At 37.5% G+C, this 22279-nt stretch overlaps 1 protein-coding gene across 1 annotated transcript; it reads left to right on the forward strand.

Annotated features, from left to right (window-relative positions):
- Positions 1-1890: 1890 nt before the first annotated feature.
- Positions 1891-22171, forward strand: RB195_020333 (uncharacterized protein; the record flags this gene model as incomplete). Its single annotated transcript, XM_064188582.1, has 28 exons — positions 1891-2067; positions 2133-2195; positions 2284-2380; positions 2437-2505; positions 3079-3167; positions 3227-3414; positions 4174-4255; positions 4366-4457; positions 4639-4749; positions 6046-6100; positions 6596-6739; positions 7270-7347; positions 8535-8654; positions 9061-9156; positions 9652-9726; positions 9836-9919; positions 10027-10101; positions 11521-11577; positions 12508-12655; positions 12795-12853; positions 14060-14155; positions 16902-17037; positions 19182-19282; positions 19868-20016; positions 20088-20187; positions 21487-21624; positions 21704-21766; positions 21995-22171. The coding sequence occupies 28 exons, from the start codon at positions 1891-1893 to the stop codon at positions 22169-22171; spliced, it is 2919 nt and encodes a 972-aa protein (XP_064044463.1).
- Between the last annotated feature and the right edge of the window lie 108 nt (positions 22172-22279).

The raw sequence follows: 22279 nt of genomic DNA on the forward strand, positions 1-22279 counted from the left end.
TAAGGACTTTGTCCCATTTATCAAGGTTACCGTAACATATTATAACAGAGAGGATCAAACTACTGAAAAGTTCTTAGTCGTTGAATTTGGATGCAACATTTGTCATTCTTCTTATCAAATCTCCAATTACTTAATGGCTTAGGACTATTGTAATAGGAAAAACTCGAAATCGGATGCAATGTCGACGAAATTCCGCAGGTACGAGTCATCAGAAAATGATAAAAATTCAGAGAGCACCGCTGGTAAGCAAATAAATTAATAACATAGAACTGAACGGTTTCTTTTTCCCGATGACTCAAAATCTTTTCTCATCGAAAATTATTCGTCATGTCATCCACGTATTTGTAAAACAAAGTACATGTTTATTTATTTGAAAAAGGACTAGAAAATTAAAGGGAAGCTATTTTATTGGTTGCTGGATACGTTGATCTGTGAACGATTGAATCTACAGGCGATTCTTATATTATAGAGTCCAACTTGCTCGTTCGCACTTTTTCCTCTCACTTCATTCCATCTTGTTTTATCAAAAACTTGCGGGCCGGTGTAATGCAGTGGTTAGAGGTTTCGCTTCCTGCACGATCTATGGGGGTTCGAATCCGCCCTAGAGCTCACCATGCCTTTCGTCCCTCCGGGCTCGACAAATTGGTACCAGACTTGTCTGGGTGGACAAAAATACTGACTTGACACATCGGCTAGCCACCGCAGGTCATTCTATGGGCCAGTTACACGTTCGTAAACCTCAAACGATTCTGAATTGAAGTGAACGTGGTGGCGGATCCCAAGCGGATTGATTAACGCCAAGAACTTTATTCTTTATCCTTTTATCCTTTGTCAAAAGCTTATTTTAAAAATAATTTTTCTCAAACTCATCCAGAAAACTTAAAAAGACTGCTGTTTCGTGAAATCCCTTACACTACACGCTTGCAACTTTTCAAAATGTTAAGTTATTTTACTCGTATTACTTCCGTGTTGTAGAAATACAACTTACCATACCCCCTCAACTTTGAAGATTTCTGATATGATTTCTCTAACCATTTTTGTTTCTTTTTGACTATTTGAACAGGTATATCCACTAGGACAATCATTTAACATCATATTTTCTTTTCCTCTGACTTCTTACATGTCTGAAATAGAGCGATTTTAGGTGAATCTGGATCTTAATTGAAAAGACGTGTGTGTTAAATTCCTAAACTAAATCGATCTTGATCTACTCAAAAATCAAACTTTTACCTCAACTTTATTTCCTAGTTATTGTAAACGCCTCTTTGTCCTTCATTTATCACTTGAAAAAGAAAGCATGTGCATTTTTTGGATTCGTTTTATCGTTTCTTCATTTTTACTCAACTTTGTGGTTGCAGTATTTCATTTGATTCGTTTTTTCTTCGTTTTTTTTTCTGTATTGTTGGACGACGCGCTGATGAACGCCAATATGTGGATTTTCTGGATTGTTAAGTTATTTTTCTCTCTATATTTCTGCTCCTTTTTAATGTCGTGTTTCGTATAATTTTGTCGCGAAGATTCCGTTAAGTATTACGCTATCCTATAAGTTTCTTCCCTACATTTCTGATATTTTTTCACTTCGGACTCAGTTTCTTCCGAATTAAAAATATTGAAGACCTTGGGAAGAAACTTGCAGTACAACCTAATATATACTGCAGTACTTATGGATGCATCGATCGCGATTCACCATTGATTGACTGTAGGACACAATGTGTTGTTAGTGGTACTGACCGCATAGTCACAGCCCAAGCGAAACCACCTAAATTCCAGTGGACGCGTCGCGGCATTCTGAGCAAACATAAGTACAGTGTGTAACGTATCCGTGGACGCCTTTTTCGCTTGTTTTAAACGAAATATCCTTTTCAGCCGATATTTTTCTTCTAGGCGCGAATGGTTTTCGATGCTAGCTTAGGCTATGACCCGGATGAATGGGAAGAATGTCCGCCGAAAGAGCAATTTATGGTATTCTCGTTTTTCACACGACTTCTGCTCAGTTCGGCTGCCGTCGCCTTTGTCGTCTTATTTTTCCACCTTCTAGAACGCAATAAAGATAAGAATGGAAAGAAAGTTTGTGAATTCTGAGGACTTCATTCAATTTTATTTTCTCATTCAGCTCCGCCTCTTTCTTTTAGGATGAGTCTCAACGGGATAAAGCCGACGACACTATCAAACAGACTTCACAAAAACTAGAAGAGGTCCTACTGAACTTTTCAGACTTTTTACCCAAATAAAATTTATTTTTTCGAATATTTTTATTCCCAAAAATTTATTTCTGTATTTTAGTATGTGAACGTAGGAAAAGAAACTATAAAAGAGGCTGAAAATGCCATGAAAAATACGGCTGAAGATTTGTTGAAAGAGGCCGACGATTATATGAAAGGTACGGTTTTTTTTTTGTTATCTAAAAATATTCCAACGAGTTCCTTCGGTGTTTAGATGCTGCGCATCGAACAAAGGAAGGTTTGAGCGAAGCATTCAAGGAAGTAAAACGACATATTCCTGGTGGTTAGTTCTTACTGGAGATTATTATTTGTTTGAGATTTGAAAGTTGGAGGACCGGCTGGAGTTCCCGTTTTACGTCAACACAACTAGAATTTTTACCTTGCTTTCATCGTTGAACACGAAACAAATTCTCGTACCATTTTTTAAAATTTTAATATCGGTTTTAAATCTCTTATTTCAAATATTGCTGGTTATTTTTATTGAATTATTGTTGAATATTATCAATTATTTATATTCTATTAAATTATTCATTATCTTATTCGAATATTTTGGACATTTTTTGTCAATATTGATTTTTATTATTATATTTTCATTAATATTTGAGACTTTTGAATAATGAGAAGATAACTATGAAAAACTGGAAGATAATCAGTTTTTACGTAATAGTGGAATACTTGATGTTTGATATTTTGGCTCCATAGCCTCTTCTAGAAAAAAAGCCTGAAAACTGATTATGAAGTAAATTCTAGAGGAAAATCTTTTTTTTTCAAACCAGGTGGATCAGTCCTCCATTCGTTCGTTTTTTTTGCTGGAGTATAAGTCAAACAACTTCGAAAACATACAAATTTATTGCAGAATCGGACGCTGATGGTCGTGGACAACAAGAAACATTCGCTCAATTTATCGAGGAACCGCGTCGCAAAGCAGAAGAGGCGGCGCGTCTAGTATGTTCTTCATAAGCGCAATTTTTTGTGTTTATTCCATTAAAAGCGGAAAATTTCAGGCATATGATCAAGTTCAGGCCGGCGCCTCCTACTTGTCCGCTCAAGCTGAACATGCAAAAGATGAAGCACAACGAATAATCGAACAGGTCCCATCGTTCGACCAAAAAACCTATCAACAGGCGGCGGCACCGCCGCAGTGGAATCAACAAAAAATGCCGTCTCCGCCAATAAGGAAAATAAGCAGAGAGTAGGAGGATTTTCCATATGGATTCAATAGAAATTGAATAAAGTAAATGTAGCGGCATTCTCCGTGAAATAAGATTTTTATGTTTTCTAACGACGCTTGATTCGTTTTATTTTTTTAAATTTAAGCATTCAAAAATGATAAAAAATTAAAGTGGTGATTTTATGGTTCCCTTTCTTTCACTTCTACTAGTATTATTAATAAAATTTATTCGGAACAGAAGGAAAAATTTACTGTATCTTTGTACCTTTCGTTTATCACGAACTCCCCTCTTTTTAGATATACAAATACTTTTATCCAGACGTTCCAGCAGTTTTTTTTTTCCTAACTACATTATCCATGGAATAGTAGTCTAATAACCTTATATCTTTTAATTTCGATAGAAGAAGAATTTTTATATACTGTGAAAATTATTATTATTATTATTTATTATTATTATTATTATTATTATTATTATTATTATTAAATTGTTTTCTCCCTGGGATCAGAGATCCTGTGCTCTCAAATCCACAACCTTTGATTCCGATTGGAAAATCTTGGAAAAAAAACTGACTTTCGTTTTTTTTAAATGACCATTTCCTTTCTCCTTTATCTAAATAACTCTTTTCAGGATTTTTTTTTTCATTCTTTATATCCTGATCGTTATTATTGAATTTTCGCTATGGAAGCAGTTAATATATATTAATTTTCCTCTTATTTTCATCGAGGAAAATGAGACGCTTTGCATCATTTGAGGCTACTGTATATTTCTGTACTTTTAAGAGATGAGGAAGCACTTCGTCAATGGGAACTCGAACGTGAACGCCTGGAAGCGGAACGTTTGGCAAAACTCCAGGATCATGAGGTGAGTTGCATTTTTGCGGTGTGGTCCTATGCGATACTTTTCTGATTACTGTCACTTTTTTTCGAATCTATTCCGTCTTTTTGGTTTATTTTTGATCCTTTTTCAATTAGGTTGGAGGTGAAGAATCAGAATTAACGTCAACAGGAATGCTACCTGCTTCACATATCTCTTTCGCTAGTGGATCAACACCGGAAGGCGAGAGGTCAGAAGATTTTACATGTTAAATTATTTATTAATAGCGCATTCTTTCCTACTTTCTCTGAAAAAATTCTTTTATTGTTTTTAATCATCTTTTCTACTCCCTTTCAACTTAGTGAATCAACATTTCTTTCGACTTATTAGTGTACAAATCAAACTTCACCCAACCACCTTACTCATTCTAGGAGGGCTCTACATGGTATGGCTCCTCAGAATCAAAGGGAAGGCCTTGAAAGAAAATTGTTGACAGAGATTGGACAGATAGCAGAAGCTTCTCCAACGGTGAAACGAGAAAGGTTCGAAAATTTTTCTCTTTTATATCAAAAGTTCAGAATTCAAGAATTTCCAAAATCGTTCAGTATATTTATTGTTTTGTTTATTGTTGATTATTTATTATATTTTTTATTAATCATTTATTTACTTATTTATCTACCTGTTTATTTATTTACTTGGAAACATCCGTGGGTGTGCCATATAACAGAAACAAGAACGAACATAGCTCACTAGAATTTTGCCTAAGTTTTAGACAGTAAGGTTGGCCCTTCATAGTCAGATCAGTTTCTCACTTCCTGAAAGGAGGTGAGAAACCCTCACGCGAGTTCCTTTTCTCAAACCCAGAACGCCACAGTAAACGGTAACCAGTAAATCGATGAAAGTGAACGGTAACCAGTCAATCGGTCACCAACATAACCCCAACATAACCTAGGAGAAACATTTCAGAAATAAATAAATAAGTAGCGTCAATCGTTCCTTATTCCTAAACAAAAAAAAATTGAAATATTTCTGTGTTGATGTTGTCAAATGTACTAAAATCAGTCAAATTACATGACAATGCGATCAGAGAGGTGGAGAGAGAGGAGGACAGAGAGAGAGAGAGAGAAAGAGAGAAAGAGAGAGAGAGAGAGAGAGAGAGGACCAGCCATATCTTTTCCCATAACATTTCGTATCTTGAATTCTCCCGCAATCCACTGATGTACCTATATGTACCTATGCGCTCATGCGCTGCAGTGTTATTCTTTTCCATACCGACTGAAATTCGTAAAGAAATATGTAGATCGACATCCGATAGAATTTCATGACGCAAAGGTGGGAGAAATTTCTTTTCGAGAAATTCTAAATTTTTAGGATTTACTGTAATGAATAGGGGAGCTGTTGTGCTCTGCCTCCGTTGGTCATTGGGATTTCATTTAAGATAACTATTGATTCTGGATGAAACGCTCGTAGTGATCTTCTTATCTACCGCAAAATAAATCTTCCTGTGACATCTATGGCAAGTATTATAGATAAAAGGAAATTTCTAACAGCGCTTAGATCTCATAGGGAAGAATCACAAATTTATGAAAGCTCTCTCCAGTCTCTCAGAGTCCTAGTTGGAAGCTCGAGATAAAAAAAAATACATCGATTTTTACTGGCGCATTCGAATGTGTTGTGAATAGCGTTTAGCTTGAAAGATTCGTTCTGGATAAATCCGCAAAGTGTCTGAGATTAATTACAGCCCGACTAATTATTTTGTCCAATTATCATAATTAATGCCATTAATTATCTTCATAATGTTGTGATTAATTTCATTGCATTAATGCGAATACGTTCAGCTATCGCGACTCGGATCTGACTGACTACGATATCAGTGACTTCCATGGAAATGAGGTATGTAGTAACTTTTTCTAAAGGCATCACCGCCCGAATCTGAGGTGGTACGGATTTCAGATGGACTATTCGGGATTGTAAATTATGGGAAGGGGGTGATTCCGCCTATTTCTTCCTAATTGCCGTAAAAAACGGCCCAGAAGATACGCTTCGGGCGTTCCGACGCGCTATTTTCTACAAGGAGTTTGATTGGAGTGCGCCAGCCTTGTGCACGCGCCGCATCTTCCAGGCCGTTTTTTACAATTAGGAAGAAATGGACGGAATCACCCCCCTCTCCATAATCTAATATCTCCTACAATACAATAATAATATACGAATACTCGATCTGAAATCCGTAGCGCCTCTCATCCCTTTTGAAACTGTTCCACATTCCTCTCTTATTGTTCCATCTTTCTGTTTTACCGTAATGAACATAATAAGACGAACTCACCGTACAGTACAGTCGATAAATAAGTAGCAATTCCGTGAAAGCCATTTTTTCTGTGTTTCTTTTAGCACATTTTCGACAATTATGGTTCTTCACCAGCAGCCGACGTTCAGTTTATGAACGGAGCACAACGAAAACCGACGGACACGGTGGCAGCGCCATTAAGTTCAGGAGAGCGTCGAGCAACCGGGGACAGTGACGAATATGTTAAGGTATCAGAACTGCGAAAGTTCGACTTTCCTTGAATCTTGGCATAGAGATTGCAACTTGTTGATAGTCGAATTTAAGCAACAGCCAAGACTGTTAACAAAATTTATTACGGCTAACGTTTCGGCGTTGTCGCCTCCGTCAGAGCCTGGAAAGTAAGAACATTTGCAATATATCCTCTCAAATGCCTCATCCAGAACAAGTCATCATCCCCTAGGATATTACACCCGGAAACAAAAACCAAAAAAGCCCAAATCGTTGTGCCTACCTTAGTAGCCGCGTTGCCGTGATGTTAGCGGATATCCGCGTGGTGCTATCGCTGTAGCATGCTATAAGCATGCTACAGCGTGCTTAAATTCGACTATCAACAAGGTATCAGAACTATTTCTTCTAAAAAAAATAAAAGACCTAAAGTTTTCTCTTAAAATTCAACTGATATTTTTGATGAGTGCGATCGAATCCGTTAATCAAAAGAATCCAAAAAAAAAAAGAAAGTGATAGCTTTCCTCTCGAAAAACATCGTTTCGTTGATTAGGTGAACGCGGAACCGATCTATGATATGCCTCCCCGCAATGAGAAAGGAATGAGCCCTGAAGAGGCGAAGCAGTTACAGGTACATAGTTACAGGATTAATGGAATGTGTGGAATAACAATGGTCGGTTGTTAGAAAGAATGACTGTGTGAAATACCTGTAATTTATGTTTCTGTTGTCTATTGGCGTGTTTAGAGCTCTACTTTTTCTTTGCTTTTATCTCCGTAAATATTTCTGGACATGACACGAAAAATTTCGTGGTAGTCCATGAATGGATTCGGACCTCTTTTTGGTTTTATGACAACTTATCTGGGTCAGTTGTAAAGTTTTTTTTGTTGATATTTTGGAGACTTCCAATTCAGAAACCGGAGTGACGTCTACTCTTTTATGTACTTCTGGAAAATATAATGTCTAGAAAATCAATCTGAATCAAAAAATAAGGAATGTTTTGCTTTTGGTCGTTCGCCAAACAACACTACATGAGTTATTCTCACGCTTGATATTCAAAAGAGAGAGAAAACAATTTTTTATGTGTTGAATGGGCCAACCGCTTATCAGTGAACGGAATTTTTCCTTACTGCGCGCACTGATTCTCTGACAGACGATAAAGCTGAAAAAAATAGTTGTAGCTAAAATATTTCAAGGACATCTTCTTTATATCTAGTCTGCCAAAGTGAAATTTATCGTCAAAAATTGTTTTGAGAAAGAAAATAGTCATTACTTAGATATGACTTAGGTCTTGAAACGAAAAATAGGATTAGATGTGCACATTACGAGTATAATCGCAATCACGCTCAATTCCACCTAAATGTCCTGTGAAAAATGGTGTGAAAAACGGCGTTCGCATTCGAATTTCCCTACGAGACACCTCCTAACAAAGCGCCACGTGCAGCGCAAACGCAGGCGTACGCGCCGCGTCTGCGAGCAAGCGGTAGAGACGGCGTCTACAACCCCTTTATTGTCCGCTCGCTCGCAGATGCCAAGTGTACGCCTGAGCTCTCGCAAATATGGAACGCTATTAGGTGTCTTGTAGGAAAATTCGATCGCCGTGGTCGTTTCCCACGTCGTTTTCCAGGCTGATTAGAGGGAATTCAGCGTGATCGTACTCGTACTCGTAATCAGCACTCCTGATCCTATCTTTTCCATAGCGATATCTCAACATCGTCAATTTCTTGTCGGTCTCAAATAATATATTAATATTAAATAGGAATGTACTACTGTATTCATTAAATTTATAGCATTTATATTTTATGAAATGAAAACTACAGGATCTATACAAAGAGTACGACTTTGGAATTGATATCGGAACCGAAGGCCAACCACAACATCAGTCATTCCCAATGAATGCACAGTTTTCACCTCCTGCTATGGGACATTCGATGACGCAGGTTTCTCGTTCGAATTTTCGAGTTGAATATTCGACAAACTGAAACTAATTCGTAATGGGAAACGTTGAAATTTCATAATTTCACGTGCAATTCAGTATGAACAATCGCTATGCATTTATGTAGACCATCGTAACCGCAACGCGTGTCCGAGTGACATGATTCTCGATGACACAGCTTATATAGCAATTATTGATGCAGTGTCGATATCGTAGGGTGTCAAAATTTATTCCAACCCCAACCATTTTGTCTCTGTTGCAAAGAATTTCATTTCTAAGCTTTCGCTTCCAAGCATTTAACGAATTAAAGTCAATTTTAGTCTGTCGAATCACTCAACAACGTTTCGTCAGAATTTTTTCAAACAGATAATTCCTGCATGGAAATCGGAAAAAAATCTGTCTTTTTCCAGCAAGAAGCTCCTTCACCAAGCGCTAGAGAATTGCTGGATGAAGCTGAAAGGAACGTTCATCGTGTACACATCAAACTTGTTCCTCAAGAGCAAAAGGTGAGACGATCCTTCTATATCTTTGACATGAAAATAGCTACATACAATCTCCGCAAACTTGGGGCACAAAAAAATTTGAAGTGTCTGGGAGTTTTTTTTTGAAGTCTTGGATTTTTAAAAGGATTTTTCGCGTTCTGATTGAGTTTGAAGATAAATTACTGTTTTGCACGCCTCCCGGCATTGTAAAACTCATTGCAAGGTCGAGAGTAAATAGATAAAGAAAAATTAGTTGTAAAAATAGGAATTATGAATATTATGTGATGAATGCAGTTGTAAACGAATAACTAGAACTAATACACAAAGCTATAAATTTTTTAAGAAAAAAAAAACAAAGTCGCAGGGAATAGTTCATTCTACAGTTCCTTCAATAACACGACATCCAATCAATTCACAAGAGTTGTATAGAGGGCTAACCTTAGATTTCCAGAACGAGAACCATTTTAGAATACGAGGAGAGGTTGGATAGTTCAACGTGGAACTATAACCTTTTTTCAGGAACAAATCGATGGTGGCACAGTGCATTTCGGTGCGAAGGATCAGGAGGCTTCACCTCAACCGTTCCACATTGTGGTAAGAGATGGAACTATTTTACTTCTGGGAAAAATAACCGAATAATTCCTGGGAATTAAATCAAAACGCCACTTCTATTGGTTGGGAACGAGGAGATATTCTAATTTAGGATGATGGTCGTGAGGATCCAAGAAATGTGGTGAACGCTGAAATGTATGTATCGGATGCGCTCGAATATTTGGGTAACCAAGAGGTTCGCTTTTAAATTTTTCTTTTTTTTTTTATTTTCTTTTCGATTTTATCTGATTATCCAAACACATCATATATGAATTTGCTACGTTGCGAGAGCTGCTCATCTAGAGTCCTGCACCTGCTGGTGCTTTCGTTATAGAAGAAGAGATGCTGAGCAGTCAGGGCAGCCTCAAACGTCCAGAGGTAAGGATATATCTTGGTGTCCTCGTGAAGATACGTTCCTTTTAAGTATTTCATCCTAGAAAAATTGAATTTTCAAAACCATACGGTACGGTATTCACCTTCGGTTTGTTCTAACACGATAGCAAGTGGAAGTAAATATAATAAATAAAATTCCTCGAATCAGAATTCAGTTTCCATTCGGTGTAATTTTGCTTTTGAGGGTCGCATACATTAATATTTTGATTAAGTTCCAAAAGTGCTCTCCGTTTAATCTACGTGAGATTCTCTTCATCTTTATCTTCTCCAGTAAAGAAGTCAGGAGCATGTAGCGCAGACGGAAAATGGGTCGGGTTCGGACTGTACGATCGGTGGTTCGAAACCGCCTTTGTCCCAACCAAGCCCTTCATCTCTCCGGCGTCTTATAAATTAGTACAATGCTTGTATAAAAACACAGCCTTGACAATTCGGGATCCCCCTGCAAGTGATTTTAAAGCTGCACACGCGCTCATGAACCTCAAACGGTTTTGAATTAAACTCGAGCGTTCGCTAGGCACATCCACCTAAGAACTGGTCAACGCTGTGCGTTTTATCCTTCAAACTCTAACAGAAAATCGAAAATTACCCAAGATATCATTCAAAATATAGGCTATCTCAACCGACGATGGTACGGTAATGCTTTGATACAAGAAATTAAAGGCAGCATACCACGAATCTGCGGTGGTACGGATTTTAGGTGAAGTATCCGTATATGGGGTCGCAGATTAAGGAGATCGGGGTGGTTCCGCTCATCTCTCCCTGAATCACTGAAAGCAGCCGGCCACTGAATGCTGTTTTTTTACGATGCCTTCTATTGCAGCGCGCCACCGTTGCACGGGTAGCGTCCCTTACTGCCTATCGGAGCAGTCCGAATTGATTTTCGACGAATCGCAGGGTGGAGGCGGCGCAAGGGGTGGAGCGTTGCAATGGATGGCGTCGTTGAAAACAGCATTCTGGAGGCGGCTGCTTGCAGTGATGCAGTGATGCAGGGATGAGCAGCAGAACCACCCACGTTTCCACAATTTACGATCCCGTATACGGATACTCCACCTGAAATCCGCAGCAACTCAGATTCGTAGTATGCTGCCTTTAATAACGATAACAACTATAGCATGTACTGCCGTATTCTTTTTTTTGTGTCGAAATGAATTAAACACCGAAAAATCCGTTCTCGTATGTACGCACAATGCACTATTGGTGTCAGAATGTTCATGCATGCGACATCTGCTGACAGTATAAGTTATTTCAAAGCATTCAACTGTTTTTTGGTATATTTTGACAGGTCCACAAAAATTGTAAACTCGATCCTTTTCTGTCGACAACTAACCTATGAGAATGGATGAATTGTGTCGAGTGTTGGATTGGTTCCAGAATTGCACGTAAAATAACTCCTAGCAATTTTAGCAACAGGCTCGATTACTATCAGGCGATCCCACAAGTCATCAAGTCAAAACCATGGAGGTATGTCTACGTATTTAAATCAGATTATTTTACCTAAAACTTAATGTAACATCTTAGTGTCTTTGATTTTAAGATTAGAAACTCTAAACAGAACGAAAATGAGTAGTTTGTGAAAAGAAAATCCGTCTAAAAATACTTTCGAAACACCTGCATATTTCTGAATACAAAAAAAAAATGTGACCGGGCAAAAAACGAATATAATAAATATTATAAGAGAATCGTATGACAAAGTTAGCATACAAGTTTAATTTTAAAGTTTAATGTATTTTTTCGTGTACTAAGGGATATTTATTGTCCGATTACAGCGTTTATACGGGAATAAATGCGAATAAAATTGTTGGGTGAATTTATAAAAATAAAAATAAAATTAATTTTGATTAATTTACTAGAATTTATAAGAATAAAATTGCTGGATGAAAATTTTAAGGTGTTTTTCTGACAGGAAATTGATCTTATTCAAAATTATCTGATATTTTTGTATAATTTCTGTGTGGAATAACCACAAAAAACTGTAGAATAACCACAAAATACATCTGAATTAAAATACATATAAGAAATATGTATTTTGTAGAGTACAATATATTCCGTAGACTAGATATACTTCGTGGAGTAAAATACTGTAAAATATAGTTTAAAAAAGTGCTGAATATGTATGAATATGACTAGAACCTTTGAAGAAAAAGAGACTATTCTCAACGTAGAAATTTGGCATCGTATGTTGGAATTATTACTATTTCCATTAACATTTCCAGTAACATTTTGCTTAAAAATAGACCCGGAGGGGATTCGTAGTACAAGAAGACGCTCATAAAACCTAATCATCCCCATCCTAAGCTTCTTGTGATTATTTAGCCATTCTTTTTTTCGTTACTTTTTTTCTTTTGGAAATTACAGATTACCGTGATCGTCTATGAACTATTTCCTTCACAGGTATTCGAACGCGTCGAGCACGACGAACATGATGATATCACCTATGCGCCGGAAATTCAATCCGTTGAAATTCCACCTGATCAAATGAGCGAAAATAGCGAAAATTTACAGGACTATTTTGATCGAGCAGCAGCTGAAGGAGCCCTGGGTACCGTAATAATTACTGTATTGATTTGTACAATTACTTTCTTAATCTCTGTGTGTGTGTATGTTTTTCTCGTCATACAACAGCGACCTTTTTGTGGATTTTTGTCCATGATTTCAACTTATCGAATATTCGCTTACAGAATCGAATAAGCTACGAGACGTGAAACCTATATCAACGCAGCAAGCAGCCATGGCCCAGGTAAATATAAATGTTTGTTCATCATACATAATTTTCCAAAGCAAAATTTTGACCATCTATTTTGTCTAGAATATTTACCACACGAGGTGGATGTTCCGGTATTCCATCCATTTTGGATATTTTCGATGAAACGTCGTCAAGTAATTAACGAGTTCTGTTATTTTTTTCTTTTCGAGAAAGTAAATCATCAACCCAGTCTCTTGAAGAAATTTTTTAAAATATATGTTAGTATAAATAGATTAATTCACCCATTATTGTAACATAGCCCCTGGATCTTTTGTACTCCTCAATCTGAGTACCTGCAAATAAAGTGGCCGAACTCCTATAAAAAAAATTTATTAAATTTAATTAAATAGATTTAAAATGGGCACGAGTGTATCAGTTAGTTAATTGGAATTATGTCCGCAACGTACTTAGAAGCGGCTACTTTTCGCATTTTCTAAAATACTGGATATACCATTATGTAAGGAGAGTGAACTTCTCTTTTTCTGGGTGCAATCAAGAGGTTACTGCTGTTGTTAAAACGACAGTATTTTTTCTTTTTTTTTTCTCTTATGGTCACTATTTCCCGAATTTTGGAAGTGTCCTATTCTCACATTGTGAATGCTCGGACCACCTCAGTTATTTTTCCTTCTTAAAGCCAGCGCATCACGAAATTGACGCAGTTTGGAAACTTCATGGAAAAGATAGAGTTTGCAATGTAGATTACAAATATGAGCGTGGTCTCGCTCAATTCCCCCTAGTCGTTCTGAAGAACTGCGTGAAAAACGGCGTTCCTACGAGGTTTGAGAAAGCGTTTCACCTCTGTGCACGCGCCGGGTCCACGAGCGAGCGTTCAGAGGCCAATGAGGTCTCCTCAGCAGCCTATTCAAGAAAAACTAATGAATAAGCTGCTGAGGAAACAATTCCGTGCATAACGGGGACCCGTTCTAACGTGCTTCGTAGAAACAATTTGCCGTTCCCACGCTATTTTTCAGGACGACTGGATGGAACTAGAAATGACCACGCTCATATTCGTAATCTACACTTTAAACTCTACGTTTTCCATTAGGTTTCCACACTACGTCAGTTTCATGATACGCTACCTTTGAAGTACCGCTGGGGTTATCCTCAATTTTATCCCTCTTCAAGACGAACGTTCAGTCTAGTTCTTCGTTTTTCTTTTTTCTAATCGCTACTGGAGATCAATATCTATGATTTTTACAGGCTCCTCATATAATCCCGGCCAGTGCACGGGCTCAAAGTGCATCTTCACTTGCATCCGCACGAAGTGCAAGAAGTAGTAGTGATGGATTCCCTAAGGTAAACTCTTCTAATAAAATCCTGCTAACCCTATAAGTTCAATCAATACAATCAATACATTGTGGAGCTTAAGAATCATCCTTTAGTAGCTTGCATATTTTTCTTTATTGTATTATTGTTCTTTATTATAAATTCTGTTATTGTAGATATTTATCTATTTTTTGTTATTATACATGTTTTAATCACTTTCAGTTCTTAATTATTTACTTTACTATATATTTTTCATCATACTATTTTTGTTTTCTATTTAAATTCTTAATTTTTCATTTCTATTTTCTTAAAGTGGAATGAATCGACAGCGATGAAATATATTGCTCATGCCTTTTCCAGTTTTTTCTACGTCTATCTATTTTCAAACATGCTACATTCTAACGCAAGCTTAGCGTTAAAAGCAGCATTGTTGTGGAACTTATCGTCTTTTATGACTCAACTTCCTGTTCATGGGAAAGTGCCAGGAACAAAGATGCCGCTAAACACAAGCACATATCGCTTAATGCTGTACGTGTGAGACATTTTAAGATTCCATTTTGATAAGGTGTTATCGCCCCTTGGCATGTGCCTACAATTCGAAAAACCCCGAACTGGAAAAGTGTTGTTTTCTTCGCAACGTCATCGCTAAAACTCTCCTTATAATATAATACTTTCGTCGTGCCTCTGTTATGGATAAAATTAGATATACCTGCTGTGGACGCTACTATTACAGATGTAAACGGGCGATACGTGAACGTTGTGTGAGTATTTTTGTTCTGCATAGTAAATACACGCAGTTTTTTTTTGAAGCGAAAGGAATGAATCAGAAACGAATAGTTTTACTTTTACAAAAGAATCATCATTATTAGGATATGCACAGTATATGGAACAATGAGTCAGAAATGCCTATTCTTAGATTCTATTCTTATTTTATTCTTATTCTATTCTTATTCTTCTTATTTTTCTTATTCTCTAGAATGTTATTTTTTTACAGAAGTATGTATCTAATTAGAAAACAAAATGTAAAAAAAAACTAAAATAAATAGAGAAAAATAAATTTCCTACCGTAAAAATATTTTATTAAAATACAAAACATGACTCTATCATATTCTCTATTTTACATGAATACGTCACCGTATAACGTACATTTATTGTCCTATAGTGATTTTTTAAAAAAATTTTTGATTGATTTTGATTTTTTGGTTTTGATTTCGCTTGTATTTGCTACCCCTTCTACCGTACTTTTTACCGTACATGTGCTGTTCTAAGTTCCCTAAAACAGTGCAATAGTTGTTTGGTCATAACACTTGGTTCCAAGGAAAAAGGGAAGGAAATCACTACTTTTCGTTGGGAAAGTTCCAAGAACGCTAAACGTATCCTTAGAAAGCACATGAGCAATGTTGACGTTCATTTCAGAATAACATTTATAATAAATAACAGTACTAATTCAATAAATAAATAAAGAAAATTTGACACTATTTATATGGAGGATTTTGAACAACAAGGAGTAAAAGGTGAGGTTTTTTTTATAGAAGTATAATTAAGTGGTCATAGTCTAACGATTAAGCTCAGCTAAGTATCTTTAATCCTTCCCTTCACTTGACGACATGAGCATCTATGACAATTAATAATCGCCGACGTCTGTAATCATAGTGGGTGGCAAATATTGGTGCTGTAATTATATGCCCCGGTAGTCCTATTCACCTCGATTATCGCGAAGTACGTACAAGGAGTTCAAGGAAAGAAGAAGAAAAGAGAATAAAATCAGAATAAAATCATTAAATCAGAATTTGATCAAACCATTAATCAAATCAGGACTTGAATTATCTATTCCAAGGGATAATCCTTTTTTGCCCAGTTCCGCACAGGTGAGAATAGATCAAAAATCGTCTCTGTGTTTGGCTGTTTGTTTGTTTGTTTGCTTCTTTGTCGGATGTCCGCTAAGCATCTGAGATTGTGACAGAGCAGACAGAAAAGAAAGAATGTGCTAAACTGCACTCGGGTGCCGATCCGAAAAATCGGAATAAAACCATCAGTTCCCAATTCTAATATAATCGATTCGAAATTAATGTAATCACATAGTTCGAAAAATTCCTCCTTAAAAAATACTTAAACTCACGTAACTTCTATTTTAACTTTTTATATTCGACAGAACTGTTCTTATTGTAGTCGGAACGGGTCTCATCGTTGCGCGACAGGGGATAACGCTGTGAATTATCCACTCTATGTCTTTACAAAAATAATTTAAAGTAATACATCTCACACAGCTTTATTGTAAGAAAAACAATTATGGAATTGTCCAATTATTTTCTTCCTATCTATGAACAGCTTTTCTAGCAATGTTATCTTAATCACATTAGTGTTTTTATTTTCTTAAAGAAATCACCCCACGAATTTGGGGTGGTGCGGGTTTCAGGTGGGTTATGCCTATACGGGATAGTAGATTATGGAGAGATGGATGATTCCATCCATTTCTTGCTAATTGGCGTAAAAACGGCCCGAATGATGCGGCGTCTGCACGCGCCGCATCATTCGGGCCGGTTGATGCGCTCCAACCGAACTCGTTGTAGAAAATATTGCGCCGGAACGCTCGAAGCCGTATGTTCCGGGCCGTTTTTTATGGCAGTTAGGAAGAAATGGACGGAATAACCCCCCCTCCCCCGCTCCTTACCCTACGATCCCGTATACGAATACTCCACCTGACATCCGTACCACCTCAGATTCCTGGATGATACCTTTAAATTAATTGAACAAATGGAATACAGCTATTTTTCAGTTACGTAAACAATCTTCATTGCTTTCTGTGATGGGAGTGACCTCGATGCAAGAAATTTTGCTAACGATCGACAGTCTCGAAACACTTTCGGATGCAATGCGTAAAGCAGGACTTGAAAACACCAATATGATATTTGGTAAGCATTAGAGTATTTAATATTTTCTAGTCCTTTTTTTAATCACATATTTCAACCAATAAAAGAAATACATAAATTTGCATAGAACGGATAAATTCCCCTCTGATGCCGGAAAGAAATTTATTCCCGTTGCGCTTCTTCTATGAATTTCACGGAACGGAAGTGGGATTTTGTTTTCAAAATGAATTATCCACCATCATCTCAAAATTAAGTCAATCAAATTCGTAAGCAATTTCCATTAGTGTTGTTTTTTTATTAATTACCACTGTGCTTATAGTTTTTTTTTCTGAAAGTATAATAATTTGTGCATAGAGAACAGCAAACGTCCCAGCTTATGTATCGATACCCTGTCAGCTTTTTTTTTGAATTTTTTTCTGCTGTGGAATGAGGAGATAATTGTGGGACCTAGAACATGCCTGGACGTTCTCGGGAAAACCTTCGATTCTCCGAATCAGTCGGTGATTTCTTTTTAATGTGGGATGATTTTGGAAGACCGGTTCAGCTGTTATTGTTTTGTTGTGTTTTATTTATTGATTTATTGTTAGTGTATTTTGACACCAAGTTTCAGTACCTCTATATATCACTTCAACACCTGAAAGACACTAATAACCAAGCGGCGAGCGGTAGAAGGAGCAACAGTAACCATAGAAACTACTTTTTTTCCCAAAATTTATTAGTGGTAGTCCATGTCAGAGATAAAACGCATTCTTCTGACGTACACAAATTCAAATACTATGGAATGTGCACTAATAAATGGGGAAGTGAAACGGTGACGGCGGACGCAAAACGTCCGTGTACGTGCTTGGAACACGGGCGTGGAACACGTACTGGGAACGAAAATTGCTTCCGTACCACTATTTATTTACCTTCTATGTATCACGAATTTTTGTACTCCAGAAAAGTAATATAGGTTGATTGGAAGAATCTTATGAGTCCGCGGTCATCGAATTTCATTTCATTTCTTTCCTCTGCCTCTCCTTCACCTCCTGATGTTTCCCTCACAAACTACACTTTTTTAAAATCTTTTTGAACTGCCTTCCACCTATTGTTTTATAGCATTCACATGACAGAAAGCTGTAAAATTAAATTATCTTACACGTCAAGCACTCGCTACTAGTACTGTCTTGCATCTGTTCACCAATGTGATTGCTTTCAACAACAATTTAAAAAACAAAAAACAATTCTTAGCAGAAATATAGGGAATAAATTACTGCAACAGTTTCGTTTCCACTCCTACAACACCTCTCCTAACTTCTGTCCCAAAATCCGATGCAAATCTCAGCGGAATCGGAATCGGAATTCTTGGAAGTGAGAGAAATTAAGTGTTGAAAATAAAAGATTTGAAACCAAACGAGCTGGTGATTAGACAGATGTCAAAATTCAGAATCTAGACAAAAGATCACTCCAGAACTTCTCAAGTAGAGAAGGGATAGCGAGAGTATTAAGGTGGATCCTGAAAATGTTGAAAAAAAATGTTCTGCTCAAAAACAAGGCAGTCAGTGTTTATCAAAAATCAAAAATTTTCTCTTTTTCTCTACGAGTGGATTTGAAATGACCTGTGCTTTGCTCAGTTAAGTTCCTAGAGCACGCTATAGTGCTATTGATATGTGATGGTATGCAAGGGCTAATCGGATAAGGAAAGACCCGGTCCTACCTTAAATCTCGTTCCTAGGGTTTCTGATCCCTGGATTGAAATCTTCAACTCCATAGAAATCTCTTTAGAAGTTTGCAGTAAACTCCGTTGAGTTATTTCTGCATAAAGCATCACTTCTGAAAAGTTTTGGATCCAAATAACTCCATTTTTTCCATATCTCAAACTATATTTAATACCAGAGCTGAATCAGAACGGGTGCCCTATTTTAGCTAGTGTCGAATTTTTTAAAATAAAAATTTTAAAAAAAGTTTCAATACGCAAATAACGAGAGAGGACACTGCTTTGCAAATCCAGCAAGAAAAAACTTGTTTTCTTCGCAAGATTCTGTTGAAAACACACCAGGCAAATATTTAAGTTTTCAGCCAGACTCTCCTATATTTATTTAAATCTCTTTGTACACACAAATGAAAAAAAAATGTCGGGAACAGTCAATTGCGTTAATTTCCTTTGTAAGCTAAAACTTTATCTCCGGATAAATCTCTATCTCCAGGCATTGATTACACTGCCAGTAACAAGTACCAAGGAGAAGACTCATTCGGCGGACGTTCACTGCACACAATTCATCCAACCGTGAAAAATCCGTATCAACAGGTGGGTGTGTCGTTGGACTAAACACTCGAACAGTTCTAGTTTGTGTTACCAAAGAACACCTAAAAATTTTTCATACATTTTTCTTGCAATTTTGTACTTCTCGTCTACCTCCGTGTTTTTCTTCAGAAATCTCTGAAACATGCAAATGATAGGTGGAAATGAATGAATCGCAACAACTGTGTTTCTCAGCTCATTCATTAAAATTTGTTTGGAACTACATAAAGTGAGGAAATCCAGTTCCACAGAGTACATTAAATTTCTTCTTAATCATTCATCATCTTCTTTTTTTCTCAAAATTAATAGACCCGTGGTGTCTTCAACATTTTCCTGAGATGCACTGTAATTTTCGACATCGGAAAAAGAACTTAGGAGAAAGGTTTTGGAAAATTTTCTTCGGGGAAAGCATTTCCACTCAGTATAAGTAATATCCGTGACAATTTTTTCGTGTCTTTTCTCTTTGTGAGTTCAGGTAAGACATATTTTCTTTTAAAGTATCGTTTCTCCATCAAAAATCATCGAAAATCCTTCAGATCAGGAAAAAAAGCCGAATGTGTACAAAGGTGAACGGATCCCAAATATTTTCAGGTGATCACTATATTGGGTCGTACGCTTGCCCCATTTGCTAGTACTGGTCGGATTCCCGTCTATGGATTTGGTGACGCAAAAACTGGAGATTGGAGTGTGTTCCCACTTAAACCGTACGAAGACTGTACGACACTCGATGAAGTGCTCAAGTGTGTTCCTTTTTCGTATAAACTAGAGGATTTTTGATTGAGGAAAAGTCGGAAAAGCATCTCGTTTGCAGAGTTTACAATGAGGTTACGCCAACGGTGGATTTGAGTGGTCCCACTAACTTTGCTCCCTTGATCTACCAAGCTATGGAGATCTGTCAAGCCTCAAGTGATGTAAGTATCATTGAGACTTCTGTCTAAGAAATACATAGGAATTTCCTACTTAATTACTTACTAATTACTCTAATCAATCACTGAAAAGATCCACAAGAACGTTCGAAGATCAATTCGCTGTTGCAAAGGGTCTTCGATTGCTGTGAGCTTCGCTGTAGCATTCTGGAACACTGTATCTAGAATTTACAATCGCCTGACTCTTCTCTGCGAATCTATCGTAACCATCTGCTGGCGGAACACACAGGGTCAAAACTGACCACGCCCCCACGCAACGCCACGAAGATCTCCTGGCACTGTGTGAATTTAAAGGCATCACTCCACGAATCTGAGGTGGTATGGATTTCAGGTGGAATATTCTTATAAGGGACAGTAGATTATGGAGAGGAGGGCGATTCCGTCCATTTCTTCCTAATTGCCGAAAAAAAAACGGCCCGGAAGATACGTCTTCGAACGTCCCAGCGCGCTATTTTCCACAGGGAGTTCGACTGGAGCGCGCCAGCCTTGTGCGGCGCCGCATCTTCCGGGTAGTTTTTTACGGCAATTAGCAGGGAAATGGACGGAACCACTCACCTCTTCATAATCTACTATCCCTTATAAGAAAACTCCACCTGAAATCTGCATCACCACAGATTCGTGGGGTGATGCCTTTAAAAACAGCGTGCCTAACTGGTTGCAGGACAATTCACTATGAATAGAAGATTTTCATCAGAACTTGGTCACTTGTGTGGCTGGGGGAGGGTCGTGTCACGAGGAAGTCGATTAGGGTCCACGTGTTTCAGTGCGTAGTGATCAATCCTGAGAATTCTGATGATTTGATCGTAAATTTCACTGGCAATTCTCAGAATTCGCAGTCAGACCACTTTTTTTTCAAACAACAAAAAAATCTGGCCGAAACAGTCGGAACTTTGAATTCAGAGAAAACTTTAGAAATGCTAAGTGTACTGTGCATTTGCAGAATCTGTCTAATATGTGCAGTTGCACGCATTCAGATGTTTTGAAATCAAACAAAAAAGATTGCGTTTCTAAGAATTCCTCCACCAAACATTCGATATTCTCAAGCTTTCATCCTGGCTCAGGATTTTCACAAATGTCACGGATTTTGTTAACGAATAATTCTTCTTTGTTTACCACATCTCTCTTAGGCTTAGGGAAAGTTCTCTCTTCTTTCTTTTTTCTTCTTTTTTTTTGATGACCCGCTGAATATAATTCTTAGCGCTTTCAATTCCACTTCACGCCACACGCCAGACATTCGAAATTCTCAAACTTTTATTCTGCCTCAGTATGTTCATTTGTCTTCAGTATCATATTCTTGTGATTATCGCCGATGGTCAAGTGACCAATGAACGAGCAACGCGACGAGCCATCGTACAAGCGTGTCAGTATCCGCTCTCAATTATTGTGGTTGGTGTTGGCGATGGACCGTGGGAAATGATGAGGGTACAGTCGAATTCTCGAATATTCGTTATTTCTTCGCATGCTCTCTTAATCCTTCTCATTGTGATCATTCTACTCCTAGGTGTTTGACGAATCATTGCCGAAACGTCCTTGGGATAATTTCCATTTTGTTGAGTTCCATGAGGTATGAATTTTTTCTGGTTGCGAAATGAATGGTCCTCACAGTTCTTTTGGTCCCCTTGATCCCCGCATTGCGGACATACCGCGATTACTATAATGCAGCGGTACGGGCGTAATACTGGGATCAGCGTAGCGAAAACCAAAGCAAGGACTTTTTTCTTTTTTTCTGTAGTTTTTCTTTTTGCTTTGTAAAAGATATGAATCGATCGCTTCTGTCAACGAATCGATTAAGATTATGCGGCGAACTATCGGTCAAGCTGAAGGTGACGTGAAGTTGGCCGTACAGTCGTTGTTGGAAATTCCCGACCAGTACAGATGCATATGCGAACTAGGACTATTAAAAAATCGATCGATACCGCCACGAGGATCTGAGATTCGTAAGAATCTAAAAACTCGTAAAGCTCATTAGTGGATTTTCTTTTTTTTTTTTTGGAAGAATACATGTGCCATTGATATATCCTTATCACTAGTATCGTATCTAGAGCTTCTAATCAGTTTTTTTTTTCTCATGATCTAG

This window comes from Necator americanus, chromosome II, assembly GCF_031761385.1.
Source record: "Necator americanus strain Aroian chromosome II, whole genome shotgun sequence".
Lineage (NCBI taxonomy): Eukaryota > Metazoa > Nematoda > Chromadorea > Rhabditida > Ancylostomatidae > Necator > Necator americanus.